This window comes from Clytia hemisphaerica, unplaced genomic scaffold (genome assembly GCF_902728285.1).
Source record: "Clytia hemisphaerica strain Z4C2 unplaced genomic scaffold, Clytia hemisphaerica genome assembly, whole genome shotgun sequence".
Lineage (NCBI taxonomy): Eukaryota > Metazoa > Cnidaria > Hydrozoa > Leptothecata > Clytiidae > Clytia > Clytia hemisphaerica.
The window spans coordinates 359,043-374,733 of record NW_027103694.1 but is presented as its reverse complement, the minus strand read 5'-3'; the positions used below and the strand labels follow the sequence as shown (position 1 = coordinate 374,733).

Sequence of the window (15,691 nt, the reverse complement as noted above, 5' to 3'; positions counted from 1 at the left end):
CAAGATTTGTTTTGATTATTTTACAGATCGGGTGTTGACTTTAAAGGAGGGCTGACGATATTAGACGATATTAGAGATTTTAAGATTAATGTTGAAATGCGTATTTTTTCGATAAATTTAGACGATATATACTCAATAAAAAATAAGGTGGTTTTAAATAAATCTTTGACAACTTGGCGTTTCTTTCTGTTCCGCCCTTACTTTTACTTTCACTTTCGCTTTCTTGTTACGCAAATCTGATTGGATGAATAGCACTTGATAACTAATTCTGATTGGCTGTAAGTCTTTAGTTTCGGGATTCTGATTGGATCATTTCCTGCGCCACGGTTGAATTTTGATTGGTTGAAAGTTTCTGTGCGTGAATTCTGATTGGATGATTACCTGAAAAGTAAACTATGGTATGTAAGTATTTTGCTTATCAAAACCTAAAGATCTTCAGGGGGTTTTATTTATTTTATATGAGGATAACTAAGCCTACAAAACACAGAGAAAAAAAACCAACATAGAACAGGTGTATTTCATAATGCAGAATATGATAGTGTGAATCTTTTTGAAATTCTATGCTATGATTTTTTCTCAATGCCCCGTAACTATGCCCGGGGTCCCTGTCGCTAAGACCTTATGCTAAAAACGAAAGCAATTACGGCAAAAATTCATCAAAATAGCGTTTTTGTAATACCTCTAATATTGATACTTGACTGTACTGAAATCGTTCTTACCCATTGGGGTGGAAAAGATTCTGCTATCTGACCTGACAGTCTAGACTTAAACTCCTATATTAGGATTAGAAACTAGGCTACTCTTACGTCTTTTATCTCTCCCTTTACAACAATACAATGCTGACTAGTTGACATAACACATTCAAGTAATCCCTGTGAGAAGTTTATATCCAAATCTGTAACAAAAAAGAAGGTGGTCTACTGATTGCTTTGCGGTGCTCTTTCGCAGACTGTTCATCAAATTTCCACCATTGAGAATGTCGCATTTCGCACAGCTGTTCTTTTTGGCATCAGTGCAATCTGAGTGCCTTGCATGACAGGAAACTGTAATATCTTACCCTTGATAACACCTCTTTTATTTGTTTCAATCTGTTAGCCTAAGGCGTAGGCTTTTTCTCATCTTCAATTTTCTGAGGAAAGCAAGAATTTGATGCAAGAGTTAGATTGTCAACAAAGTGCTGTAAAAATCATCGAATAAAAGAGGAACTTAAAATCTTAAATATTTTCATCTTGAAGAATTGGTGCAAAAAAGTGAAACACCTTGTTGTTAAGATGATGGCTTGAAGTCAAAAAATGAAACCACTGAATCTGAAAACAGAAGTTAAAATAGCCCTGCCCCTAAACCTGAGATTTTCTGGTGGAAAAGGACAAGACTATAGACCATTTCACTGTGATGTCATTATGTTTTGGTTTCTCTTGTTTAGCCTAGAAAAACTGCTTTGAAATACAGGATAATTATGGAGACAAATGCCCCCAATTTTGTTGCTTTTACCTATGTTTTTAAGCTTAAAATCTTTAAACAAAAGTGAGCGTTAGCAAGATTACAAAAACAAACCAAAGAAAATGAAAATTAATTTGAAATTGAGTCTTTGCCACCAAAAAACGGTGGTAAAAAAGTGCTTGGAAATTACCCTGTTTTGATGTCTGAATTCAGTCAAAATATAATCAAAGTGATGGCAGCTCTTCTCCTGAAACTAAATCTTGAAAAGTTCCTTCTAAAATTATGAAAATTGATTTTTATGGTGACTTGTGAAACTTTTGTTGAAACATCAAAAGTATACTATAATAATCAATTAAGTCATTCCCAAGTCTTGGGTGTTTAATTTTTGGGGGCTTTGTAGGGGGTACCCCTTGCCTGAAAAACAGGGGGATGGGAATGTAGGTAGGGATCAAATATGTAAAAATGTGTACCATCAATGGGTATGGGTATTTTTATAATAAAAAGAAACAAGGTGAAACGGGGTATTTCACCGAAATCTGCATATGAATTATGCAAAATTAAAAGACCATTTTACCACAAAAATTTCCATATTTTTTACTTAAGAAAGGTGGAAAATTATTTTCATCAATTTTTTGCTCAGTTTGAAAAGCCTTGTCACATGGTCTTTATCTCTGATTTTGAAGAAAGTTTGGTCCCAAACAATAAACATAACAGGGCTGTAAATAAGCTTCATTGGTCAATGTCCAACTGAAAAAGCTATTTGACTTAACTGAAAAACTTTTGTGTCATGGTTATGATGTCCGAATGGAAAGAGGAATAAAACCATTAACTTGAGTTAAAGTTACAAAGAAATCAAGTCGATAAAAGTGATCTTAGAAACACTCTTGAAAGTTAGGCAGAAAGAGAATCGATAAAATTGATCTTAATTCTTAGAAACACTCTTGAAATTTATAAAGAAAGTGATTTGATAAAAGTGATCTTATTAGAATTAAACTCTCGAAAGTTACAGAGAAAACCAGTCAATATAAAAGTATTTTGGAAACACTTATTGCGAGGTTACATGGCTCGCACCCCCCCCCCCATATTTTTCTTTACTCTTACTGTTGGTTTTTATTTTCTCTAAACTTTCATGTTTTCATGCGAAGCATGATCTGATCCTTAGAATGCAAAAATGAAGACATTCTATTGCATTTTCTAAAATGGACCTATTATACTGGGATCTGAAATTTTATTAGGCTTGTTCTCAGGGGGGGAACCTAAATTTGGCAGGGGACCTTAAAAATAAATCGTTTACAGCCCTGTCTCTTAGCCTTTTCGTTTACTAATCACTTCCTATGTAGCTTTCATGATTGCTTCTAAAGTTTACTTTAATTTACCGTTCTTTGTAATTTTATTAATGGGTGTTTCTAAGTTCACTGTTTTTTTTTCGATTCTCTTTCTGCCTAACTTTCAAGAGTGTTTCTAAGATCACTTTTATCGACTTGATTTCTTTGTAACTTTAAATAGTGTTGCTAAGTTGACTTTTATGAATCACTTTCTCTGTCACAGTTTCCAAGTTAACTTTTATTTACTCATTTTCTTTGTAACTTTCAAGACTGAATAATTTTAGAAAAAATATAGAGACTGAATGACCAACAGGATTTCATTTCAGTCGGACATAATGTCTGATTGACTAAAAATATTTATTTGCAGCCCTGAACATGTATTTAAAAAGTGGAATTAGATACAAAAACTGCCAGTTTTCAAGCTGTAACATTCAAATTCTGAATCACCGCCTTCAAATTTAACTAAATTCAATTGCCAAAGCTTTAATTCTTTACTATTCTCAGTCATCTTGTTTTAATATTTTTTTTTTGTCAGACCATATTACTGCATGTTGATAGACATATTTTCATTAACCAGTAACATTTCTTTTGGCTTTTAATCTTGTCATTTCATACCTTTGATGATCATCTATAAGCCAAGATGGAATAAAAGCAATCCTATATGAGTCTCAGATGCGGCTGAGACACAGGTCTTAGGAAAACCTTAAGAATTTATGAAAAAATTTCAGGTGACCTATACAAGTTGTGAATAAGTGTTTGTGTAATTTCGACATTCCATAAAAAAGTGTACAATCGCTGTGGAGGACTGGATTTTTGTGACTGCGAATTCTTTACCTATCTGTTCAGATCTGTTATATAGCTACTTTTAGGTTTTAAACCCACTGATCTTCCAAATTTTCACAGGATTTTAAGAATTGTCCCAATAGAATTCTGATTATTTGTGCAGGATGTTGTATAATCTTTATGGAATTTGACACATTTCAAACTTTACCCACTTGGAATAGAAGAAGACCTTGTCAACAGGCAAAATATTGTGTGTTATTTTAAGCTACGGAGAAATGGAAAAGTGAAGACCTCCTTTATATTCCTCTTAATTTTTAGCCACAGGTAAAGATTTCCGTTTTAAACTGCCTGCTGGGGAGCATGTACTTAAATAATCTAGAAGCAGCTTCATTTTTTCTGACTTAGACCAGCTTAGATAAAACTAAACGTTTATATTTGAATAATTTCCACGAGAACTATCTTATTACAGTTTCTATTCACCTTTTTGGCAAAGACTTTCAAAAGAGGTCTTGATATTAATACACATTCATCAATAGAGATATCAAAATATTATAATACTTTCGGAGAAACTTCATTTACTTTATATCGTTTTGAAATTAACATTCTTTTTTGTTCTGTTTTAATGAAATATTTATCAGTTTTGGGATAATATATTTTCTCCATCTTGAGACTTGTGAAAGTGAAAAGCTGATGAACATTCTGTACTACTAAAACTAATACTTATCTTTGAAATATTGTATAAGAATGTTTTTTTCTGCAATGTTCTTTATTTAAGATAAAAATGAACTAGCAAATTGATAAATTATTGATTTTTTATTTATGTCTTATAGGATTCAAAAAAAAAAGAAATAGAGAAACACAGAATATCTCCAATGTAGTATGATCAGAGACTAAATTTTGTTTCTCAAAAATATCAAGGTTTATGGTGTAATGAACATCGACCCATCATAAATACAAAGGAGGTGAGATTCAGTTAATCAGAGTTAATTAATAAACTTTTAAAGAAAGCATTTTTGTTGAACTGTAGTCATTGAAAATTTGAAGCACTTTTATGTGGCTGTTATGAGAAAACTGAGTTTTGAAACTCAATATTTGAAGAAAAAATCTTTTGAATCATAAAAAGTTGTGAAAATGCAGATAATGTTACATTACTGCCTGGTTTCTTTTGTTCTCGATGCATTTCATTCTATGCATTATAGGTAAAAACATCAAATTATTATATCACACCATTTTGGTAAAAACAGCCTTTTTGTGGAAAAACACTAGAAAAAGTGCCCTTTTTGACCACCAACGGACTGAGTTGGCTATGGGTAAAGTGCTTGGAGTTTTGCCTACTTGTGACAGCTTGTGGTAGTTTTAAATTTGTAGATATCAGGTTTCAAAAAAGCACATGCTGTGACTCATTGTTTCACTACACATTTAACTCGATTTACTACTATGTACTACTGATTTATTTTTAGCTTTTCAAAAGGCCATGCCAATGCATGGAACAGCAGCTCCACAACCAGGAGCTAACAATAAAGCCAATGAAGGAGGCGGCGGTGGCGGTGGAAAAGACTCACTTGACCCATTCACTAGAAAATCCTCTGTCAAGAAAATAGGAAAACATCCAAAAAAACAACAGGGATCATCAAGATTCCGAAATAATCCTCATGTTGAAATTCAGCCTTTACCACTATTAAAAGGTATTTCTGATTTAATCTCAATCCATAACCATAGTATGAGGAACCTAGTCAAAATTCGAACATACACAAGAAATGTAAAGTTCTTTGATTAACCCTTCCAGCATCTTCTTATTTTTTTACCAGGGGAAGGATCCTCCTTAAAATCTCAAGATTAAAAATGCTTTGACCTTGAAATTGACCTGTTATAATTGTTCATATGGTTATTCTGAGATTATATATTTTGATTTGGCTACCTGTTTGGTTGGTGTTTTTATACAGTCCAGAAACTTGACTATAATTACATATTAACTGAATTGGTCCATGAATATTTGGTACAAACTGATCTGTAAAATAATGAAGCTTTTGACTTGAAATGATAACTTATGATACTTATGTACTTACGTCATACAAAATTTGTCTTGCTGAAGGTGCTTAGAAAAAGTAGTTTTTTTTAGTGGGTACTTTTTTTACACAAGGAAAGTCCTTAATTGAACTAACAAATTCCATCTTATTTCAATTATTATGAACTCCAGTGAGATATGATTTTTCAGGATTTTAACTCAGGTATATGCCATCCTTATTGGACCTTTAAAGTCCCTCTAAGGGTGTAAAAATCACAATATCTAATTTCTGTCCCCCTTAAAGGTTACAAAAAAACAAGAACTCCAATATTTATCCCTAGAAAAGTCTAGATTATAGGAAAAAAGTCCCGGGAGGGTCCCAAAATTCACAAAATTTCCCTATTTTCCCCTCCATCTTAGATCCTAGAATATCCGATTTTTGAGAATCGGGAGGACCTCCCTGTCATTTCGCGAACCTAGTTTTTTTTGCATGCATAATTTGATTCAAAACCTGTGTATGTGTGAGGTTTTACCTATCCCTTTAAAACCTAATTTAGTACTTCACTAAGACAAATATTGAATGTAATAACCAAAGTCATCTGCTTGTTGTTTAGTAACATCCAAATATTTTATAGACTTTAAAATTCCTTATGCTGAGAGATTGACATTTTCAAACGTTTTACTTTTCTAGATTCTCCAGCTCAAGAAAGACAAGAACTGATGATCAAGAAAATCCAATTATGTTGTAATATGTTTGATTTCATGGACCCTGTCAGTGACTTAAGGGGCAAAGAAGTCAAGAGGTCCACACTCAATGAATTAGTAGAATATATTAATGCTGAAACGGGTGTCCTGACTGAACCAGTCTATCCAGAGATCATTAGAATGGTAATTACTTTTCCACTTGCTTTTTTTACCTGGAAGTATCACGGTTATGTAACATCTTAAGATTGCTAGGATGTCTAGAAAATTGAGAACCACATATTATACATATATATATACATCTGATCATACGAAATTTGTAATATGACACTATGGCATCACAAAGTTCAATTTTTGTTATTTAAATCTAGCATTGTTATAGTTTTGGTTGCAAAAAAAAAAAGGATAAGCAGAAACATCTTTAGTATATTGCCAATTTCATGAAAGTGTTTTTATCCAGTCCGAATTCGACTTGCAAATGCTGTGCAAGTAAATGCTAGTGTGAGATGGATCTCTTTTGTCAGGAAGTTTTGTGTAACGCAAAACTACAGTTTACAAGAAATGGATGAGAATAAGGTTGAGGATGATTTGATTTTGATTATGTTTGCAAAATTAAAGAAATCTGGTCCAACTGATTTCAATATAATGGTTCAGCTGACACTTTATAGGAAATGTGACTGCTGACCTACATGATTTAGTTTAGTTTATGATAAAGTTTTTAATGACATCGCTCTTCGTTTTTGAATTTGTCTTGTATTTTTCTCGGAATGAAGGTGTGAAATATTGAAAATTAAATTTGGTTTCATTTCGTTACAATCTTTCCCTCCAATGTAAAACTTAATTCATTATACAATCGATATTTTGACCTTTCAGGTCGCAATCAACTGCTTTCGAACACTTCCACCCTCAATTAATCCAGACTTTGATCCAGAAGAGGATGAGCCGACACTGGAATGTTCATGGCCTCACTTACAGGTTGGACATTATTTAACAAGATTGATATCGATCTTACTTTGACTTTTTATTTCTATATATATGCAGGCATACTTGACAAATAATATCTTTAAGTTTAACAATAGATTTAGTTAGTCCCAAAAAAACTACTTAAAACATGTATTTTTAATACTAAGATGTAATGAGTTGTGTTACTGATTCAAATTTTTCTTTTTTTTAGATTGTGTTTGAGTTCTTCTTGAGATATTTAGAGTCACATGAATTTCAACCTACAATTGCCAAAAAATACATAGACCAGAAATTTGTACTGCAGGTATGTATGGTTTTGAGGATATTGTCTATGTCATTACATATGATATCTTGATTAAGAAAAGGTCTCTCGTTTCAAGTAAGCTGTCCGTCATGTGCAAATTACCGATGTTGTTTTATTTTTCCTTTACATACATTAAAGGCTTTGCTTGCTCTTAATTTTTATATTTCATCACAACAAATTATATTTTATCACAATTGCTAAAGCAAAATTTTCTGTACAAGCACGATGTCCTATTATCCTATTTCCTATGTTCTATATGTAAATTTTTCTGCTTTACAGCTTTTAGAATTATTTGACAGTGAAGATCCACGTGAACGTGAATTCCTGAAGACCGTTCTACATCGGATTTATGGAAAATTCTTAGGATTACGTGCTTATATTCGAAAACAAATTAACCATATATTTTTGAGGTATGACTATTTTATACAGTGATCCAGAGTTTGAAGCAATAAAGTAAAAAAATTTAATTTTGAAATCTTCGTCTTTCGGTAAATTTAAAAGAAAATTGGAATTTGAAGTATGTAATTATTCTTTGTCTTTTCTTTGTTGTCCTTCTAATCAAACGAATCGACCGAGTTGATATTTAATTCTTTTCTCGTTTTAGATTTATTTATGAAACAGAACATTTCAATGGCGTAGGTGAACTATTGGAGATTTTAGGAAGGTAACTGATCTGGAAAATTTTCTTTTTGTGACATTATCTATTATATTTAACCAATTCTATGTTGAGCTCGAATTGAAGCATGTAAAACTTTTAAATGTCATGTATTTCTGAATTTTAGGAAGAAAAAAACATTAAAATAATTTTATTTTTTGTCATAGTATCATTAATGGGTTCGCACTTCCATTGAAAGCTGAGCATAAACAATTTTTACTGAAAGTACTAATACCTCTACACAAAGTTCGATGTCTATCACTTTATCATGCACAGGTAAGTGTGATTGACAGTCTCTTTTCTTTATGTAAGATATGGGCTTTTCCAATACAAAAGAACTTCAAATATTGAATGGATTACGGAAAGGATTCGAGTTTGGATTCAAATGTTTCTGTATTGGAAACCCTGATGAAGCCGAGCTCAATCCCCTTTCAGAGGGTCTGGGTCTGGTCTTTTGGAAACAATTGTTAGTCACCTTGAGATTGATGACTCATTATGTGTGTCTTACCCTCGCAAGGTAGGTTTATGTTTTGGGCTTCTAGGACTGAGTTCAAGGCTAGGTTGATTTTCGATACAGCAGTCTCGAAGAAGACCCAGGTAAATATATGACCATTCATTTAAACCCATACATTATTTCGATTTTTTCACTGATGTCTTTTCAGCTTGCTTATTGTGTTGTACAATTTCTCGAGAAAGACCCCGCGTTAACAGAACCAGTAAGTCAAACCGTTTTTTGTTTTGTTTTTCTACTAAATTTATATACATACTATCTTAATCACTACGAATTTCGACTACAGGCCTAATCGTTGTATTCATTCTGAAATTATTCTTGAAAATGTCCAACTATCAACGTCAGATAAACCCTGAAGACGAGGACTCTAAATTTACTTAAATTATTACAGACATACGGCGTAATCCTGATTATCTTTTTGACTCCAAATAATTTAATAAAAGTTTGCTGTTAATTTTAAGGTTGTTATGGGTCTCATAAAATACTGGCCTAAGACAAGCAGCCAAAAAGAGGTAATATCTACATCAATTTTGAAAAGACTTTAAGAGATCTTTTAGAGATTGCTAGTTATGGATTCCCTCGTTATTTTTTATATAATATGCTACACAAACTTTTGAATTGCTTTTGCGTGTTTATAAATCTTCAAATTAGACTCTAATGAAACAGGGAGCTCTAAAACGTTATATAACTTCATTTCAGGTTATGTTCCTTGGAGAATTGGAAGAAGTTCTTGATTCGATTGAAGCTGCACAATTTCAAAAAATAATGGAACCCTTTTTCAAAAAGATAGCCAAATGCGTCTCCAGCCCGCACTTCCAGGTAAGTGACAGCTTAGCTTCATTTCATTCTAAATTTTTTTGTTTTATACACAGTCGAACTCTGCATTATCAATTCGTTTAACAAAATTGTTTTTGCTCGAACAAGACCGAATATCTCCAGCTCTTTTGAACATGCACAATGCTGAAAATGTGGAATTTCGCTTTAATTGACTCCGTCTCTTTATCACTTTTGTTTTTTTCAGGTTGCGGAACGTGCATTATATTATTGGAATAATGAATATATTCTTACTCTGATTCAAGAGAATTCGAATGTTATTCTTCCCATCATGTTTTCATGTCTTTATCGCATCTCCAAGGACCATTGGAACCAGTAAGTTGATCTTATTTTAATCAGGTATCTTGGTCAGCCTCAGCCCTGCATTCCAAGGAATTCATGTTCATACCCCGGCTACCACCTCAGAGAGTGGAGTATGTTATTTGGGTAATCTGATCCAGGCCATTTTTCATGCCCCTTAAGAGTCCGGTTATCAGACGCTACCCCTCTTGAAATTACTAAAATATTGGTAAAAACAGCCTCTTAAGTGAAAAACACTAGAAAAAGTGCCCTTTTTGGCCACAAACGGACGCTGCCTTGCCCTTTTTAAAATATGGCCTATGATCTAAGCATTGATTATCTGGGACTGATAGAAGAATTCGGGTCTCCTAGGTCTAGTGCAATTTGAAAATGGAATGGACTTTCTTAACCTCTGCCCTACTAACAGTTACTTAATAAACGTACTTTATTTATGATGTAATGGTTTTTTCTAAAGGAAGTAGCAATCATCTGTATAATAATTTCTATATTTTGAAGATACTTGTCTATCATTCCAGTAGATATTTATTCTAGAAGGTTTCTAATCAATTTTTTCTCTTCTTTAGGACGATTGTTGCATTGGTATATAATGTTTTGAAAGCCTTCATGGAAATGAATGGGAAATTATTTGATGAATTAACATCTTCTTATAAAGCTGAACGACAAAAGTAAGTTCTTGAAAATGTTATCCCCTAAAATTACACCTATTGAACCATTAATATTTTACAGAACCAAGTCTCTAGTAAAAATGATATTCATGGATATAAAACGTGTTGATGTCCTTCAAAAACTTAAACTGTTTTTTTGTTTTGTCCCTTAGCCGAGTGAAAAATTAAATTTCGGTCCTTTTTGTTAAATCAGCCAAATTTGGTAATCAGAATTCATTACCCTCTGCGATACAATACGGAATTTGTAACATTTGAACTTGGTTATAAGGCAATTATGCGAACAAACCGTTTCAATATTCCGAGATCCAGAAGTTTGGATCTGTGAGAACTAGACGAAAAGAAATTGTATTCTGGTAAACAAAAATGAATTGGTTAGTGTTTTACTTCCAATGTAATTCGTGTTTTTTTTTCGTAGGGAGAAGAAAAAGGAAAAAGAGCGGGAAGAACTTTGGAAGCATCTCGACAAAATTGAATTGGAAAAGAAAACGGGAGATCAGCCAACCTAATCAGTAATTTAAAATCACTACTCCTGCAACGATTAGAAATTGATAGCAGCAATTTTTTAGTATGCGATATCACAAAGCTTTAGCAATGATGAGGGAAGTATTACCTTACCCTTGTAATGGTGGTTTTTATTATGTTTTTAACCTGCATAGAACTAATTAAATGGAGCAACTATCTATCTATAACCCCGTGTAACACGTTTTAAGAGAAAGATCTAACATGGTAGCAGCTGGATTATAATCGCCGTTATATTAAAATTGAACTGATTTTCAAAATTTATGAACTACTGGCAACCAATCAATCAATTTGTTTGTTTTTTTTTCAAAATCCATTGTTTTCTTTTTTGGCGACAACATGGTGTGTCGGCCAACTCCAAAAATCACAAAAAATCGAAAGAAAATTTATAATTTAGTAGGTACTTTTAATTATATGGAAAATTGAAATTTCAACTCCTCGAGTAGAAATTAAAGCAGGCCTTTCAACTTTTTTTCGTTGTTGTGTGTCTTTCTGCCTTTTTGAACGAGTTTTCTCTTTTCTTCGTATCTTTTCATGATTTTAAAATGATTTCTCCTTCGTATCTTTTGGTGATTAATGTGTTTCTATATTTTCTATCTGTATCCCTCTGGCCAAAAAGTATGAAAACCATGGCCTTTAATAGTAATTTATTATCCTCATCAGTTTAGACAAAAGGGCGAATTCTTTCCTAATTAAAAACATGAATTTACAATAGTGTGTCTGTTACAATTTACTTCACATTCCATAGAAAAGTCCCTTTTAGAAAGGCAATTAAAATTTTAGAGCATTTTTTGAATGTGATCAGAGCCTAATTTCAGACATCCTAAAAGCGCATATTCCTTCAAACTAATTTCGATAAGTCGTCAATTCCCAAAGGGGTACTTACTTGTCTTTACATTGGTAATAATTATGTTTTTGATGATTACTATTATTTTAGTTTATATTTTTTGTCCAATTGTTTTCATGTAAACAGAATATGCATGTAAATATACAAGCTGCTTTTTCTTATATATTTCATTTCAATTTATACAAGACAAACTTTGAGTTTTTATTCTTCTGTTTTAAATTACTTGATGCCTGAAAATGCAAGTTAATCTATTCATCCTATCACGACTTTTTCGAGCTCCATGACGCTGAATAGTTTTAGTACGAAAATGTTTCATTAGTTTTCAACAAGCCATTTTGCCCTTTAGACGTAGATTTTCTTATCTCAAGATTGAGAAAAACTTTTACAGAAAATTGGACCAGTGTCTATTAACCCTTTGGGCATCTTCCTACTTTTTACTAGGGGAAGCATCTTGGAGGGCTTAAAATCTAAAAATTGGCAAGTGCTATGACCTTGAAATTTTGATCAGTGGTATATATGGATGATTAAGAAGATGGAAAAAATTTGGCTCGGCCACTTGTCTGGTTGGTGTTTAACAGACCAGAATGTAAACTTGACCAAAATCTTAACTGATTGACTCGTTCGATTTGACTGATCCTGAAGGCTGATTTGTCAAATAAAAGAGAATAGTAGCAGAAAAATTCGTTCCCATGAGTATTTAGTACTTTGCTGACTGGTCTGTAAAATAAACGTTGATAACCTGCCGGAACTCAAGAACTATAATGGAGCCTTTGACTTTTGACGTGAAATTTTCACCAGTGAAAGATATTGTTCATAGACATTGTGCAAAATGTCAATTTAGTCACGTGAGCAGTTGGTATTTTACATACCGGCAATGAATTTTGAAATTAGCCGTAGTTAGGGTTTGTGTACAAACTACATTGCCGCCTGTATTTCAAAATTGGTATAAAAAACCCGGCAATATTCTGTCACAATTTCATTTCTTGGAATTACTTAGGTAAAATGATTGATAGAGGTTGAACATTAATCGTAATTCACAAAAAAATTATTCTAAATTTTTTCATAAGTTTGCAACATATTTTATCAACATTTTTCAATGCAGAAATACAGAATTTCAACTGCGTGTTTACTTTTGAGTCACTTTTGTCACTCCAATAATTTTTTTGATGACATGAAAAAAAAATAGAATGCCAAAGTTGAGCGCCCACGTCATAAGAATATCATAATTCAAATCCCATACTTTCTAAAATTATTCCATACTTTTGAGTTCAAACATAGTTTGTATAGAAAACCCTTTTTATACGGACTATGGTTCAAATTTAAAAGTATTCTTGATATGCGTAAGTCATTTTTCTAGCGGAAACACCAGAAAAAAGCCGGGATTTGACCTCTCTCTGTTACTAAAAATAGAAACACGGAGGTCTGTTTTTAGACCAGCTTCTGAAGTTCCGAGTAGTGCGAACCTAGAGGGGTAGTAATTTTCTATATAATTTTCGTGCTCCTCAACATCCGGTTTATGGAATGAAGAGGTAAATAGCGTTTTAAGGGGGCTTTTGAATTTAGGGGGTCTTAAAAGAGCTCAGGCAAGGAATTATTATTGAGAAGCCGTTTTATGTCAGTAAATTCAGTCCATATCTTTTTATCTTAGCCATGGAAATTGGCTAATTGGTAAATATACTCAAAGTCAAAAGAAATAGTAAAACAATTTTAAGAAAAACAGTCCCGCTGCTGAGGTCGATAAATGTTTCATTTCGTGACACACATCTTAGAACTAACTTTTTTTGGTGGAAACTCACGAATTAGTATATGTAGATTCCAAAATCAAAGTCCCAACATCCTCGCCAACATCTCTAGACCAAAATTTATTGGCCTATTTGTGGTCAAAAACTGGTGGAAAACAGGGAATTTCCCCACAATCTGCATTAATTTACCTTATTGGAACTAATTTTCGCTACCCTGAGTATCAGAGGTCAAGTTTTCAAAAAGAAAATATTAACATCGAATTTATTCGCGCTGTGATACTCTCGGTAAATTTTCGCGGGTTTTAATTTTAGCGTTTTTCGCGGTTTTTCGTCAAAATCGCGAAAATTTGATCCCGTGAAAAATTTTGAGAGCTGAAAACCGCGAAAATTAATTCCTGCGAAATACAATTTTTTTCCAATTTTATCGAAAAATTTGAAAAATCCCTAGGAAAAAAATGAAAGAAATTTGTCCAAAAAAGGGCAAAACTGCGAAAATTAAAACCTGCGAAAATTCCAGAATGGAAAAAAGCGCGAAAATTAAACCCCGCGCGAAATGCAATTTTCCGGATATTTTTTTTCGACCGCGAAAATTAGTTCCCGCGAAAATTAGTTCCAATAATAAGTTATGCAAATTTAAACACCATTTTTGACCGCAAATACGCCCATAACTTTTGATCTAGAGAAGTTGGGACTTTGGTGTATAATACACTTTTTTGCTCAGTTTGAAGAGCTCTATCATGTGATACAGGTCTTTTTTTAATTTGAAGACCCCCAAAAATCATGCAATTTTGCCTGGAAACGCAAAAACTCGCCAATTACTCGTTACTTGCACGATAATATCGTGGAAACTTTTTGATTTTGGAATCAATCTTTTCGAAATAATACACAGATCTTTATGTTATCATTCTCTATCACTGGCTCTTTTTTAAAAGCGTCGATGATATTTTTGAGATATGCTTTATCCACGACGCGAGTAAAAGTATCAACTTTTTTCCGGACATGTCCGGTTTTAAACTGCCCGAAAAAGTGGTTTCCCTTGTCCATTGATGGGGCTTTTTTTGGTAACTCAGTAATACCCTAAAATAAAAGAACATCTGTGTCAATTTTCAGCTTGATGGCAATTTTGTCCGGGGTGTGGTGAAATTTCAACTAATTCTACCTGACAAACCTGCTATATAGTTATATAGATACTGGAGGGAGTTGATTTTTCAAATCGAACCTTTCAAAATCGTCGAAGCGCATGTAATGAGGAGGACTAGAATCTAGTAAAGTGCATGGCGGGAAGTTTAAATCGAATGAAATGTGACGTTTCGAACGCTTTTTTATTTCTTTCGAATGTTTTGATTTGACTACACCAGTCACGCTTGATTTGTGTCGTGTGTGATTTGGAAACTCAGAGCCTGTCACAATGGATCTCATCTCATCGTTTTGCATGCATTCACAAACGAAGCTTCATATGAACAAAATTGACAAGATGAAGCAGTGTGCTTTTTGTTGTGTTGATCGAGCTGTCAATGTTTTTGCCCCCGCAAGGAGCGTAGCGACTGAGGAGGCACTCATAGCTTCACGCAATATATTGGACTGGAATCTCGATTTTTTGCGAATTGTTTTTGTTTGTCGTAATCGGCTTTCCGGCCAATTAAGTGTTCCGCAAAAATATGGCGGTAAATTATACAGCGGTAGATGTTATACATATTTTCATATTATACGTTATATGCTATTACCATTATTGCGTATTACATTTTATTAGTTTTGATTTAGCATTGAAAAGCTGAAGCGAGTGTTATAAATGCAAATTATAGAAAAAGTATTACACCATAACACGAATTACAATATTACTTGTGTAAATCAAAACAAACAAAATGGCAGACTGGTTATGATGATGAGCTGATTCATTGACTTCTTTGCTGATTTCTTTTGACTGCAATCACAGCGTACGCAAGTGGAGCCCGGGCCTTAACTAGGATTGGTCTATTTCAGATGGCGCAGAACTTTTTGATAAATTTTATACGCAGTATCATCTTATCATCTTACTATTGTTTATTAGGCAAAGTAGCAATAGAGAATTGTTGAAATATATAGCAGCCAATGAAAAA

The 15,691-nt window shown here is 33.1% G+C and overlaps 1 protein-coding gene across 1 annotated transcript; it reads left to right on the top strand.

Moving 5' to 3' along the window:
* Positions 1-4,376: 4,376 nt before the first annotated feature.
* On the top strand, positions 4,377-12,057 carry LOC136803869 (serine/threonine-protein phosphatase 2A 56 kDa regulatory subunit epsilon isoform-like). Its single transcript, XM_067060592.1, has 14 exons — positions 4,377-4,510; positions 5,009-5,233; positions 6,245-6,441; positions 7,129-7,230; positions 7,430-7,522; positions 7,802-7,932; positions 8,127-8,186; positions 8,345-8,453; positions 8,840-8,893; positions 9,150-9,200; positions 9,388-9,507; positions 9,710-9,837; positions 10,386-10,487; positions 10,903-12,057. Exons 2-14 carry the CDS (start codon positions 5,023-5,025, stop codon positions 10,991-10,993), a joined length of 1,449 nt encoding a protein of 482 aa, XP_066916693.1. The 5' UTR covers positions 4,377-4,510; positions 5,009-5,022; the 3' UTR covers positions 10,994-12,057.
* Positions 12,058-15,691: the final 3,634 nt, after the last annotated feature.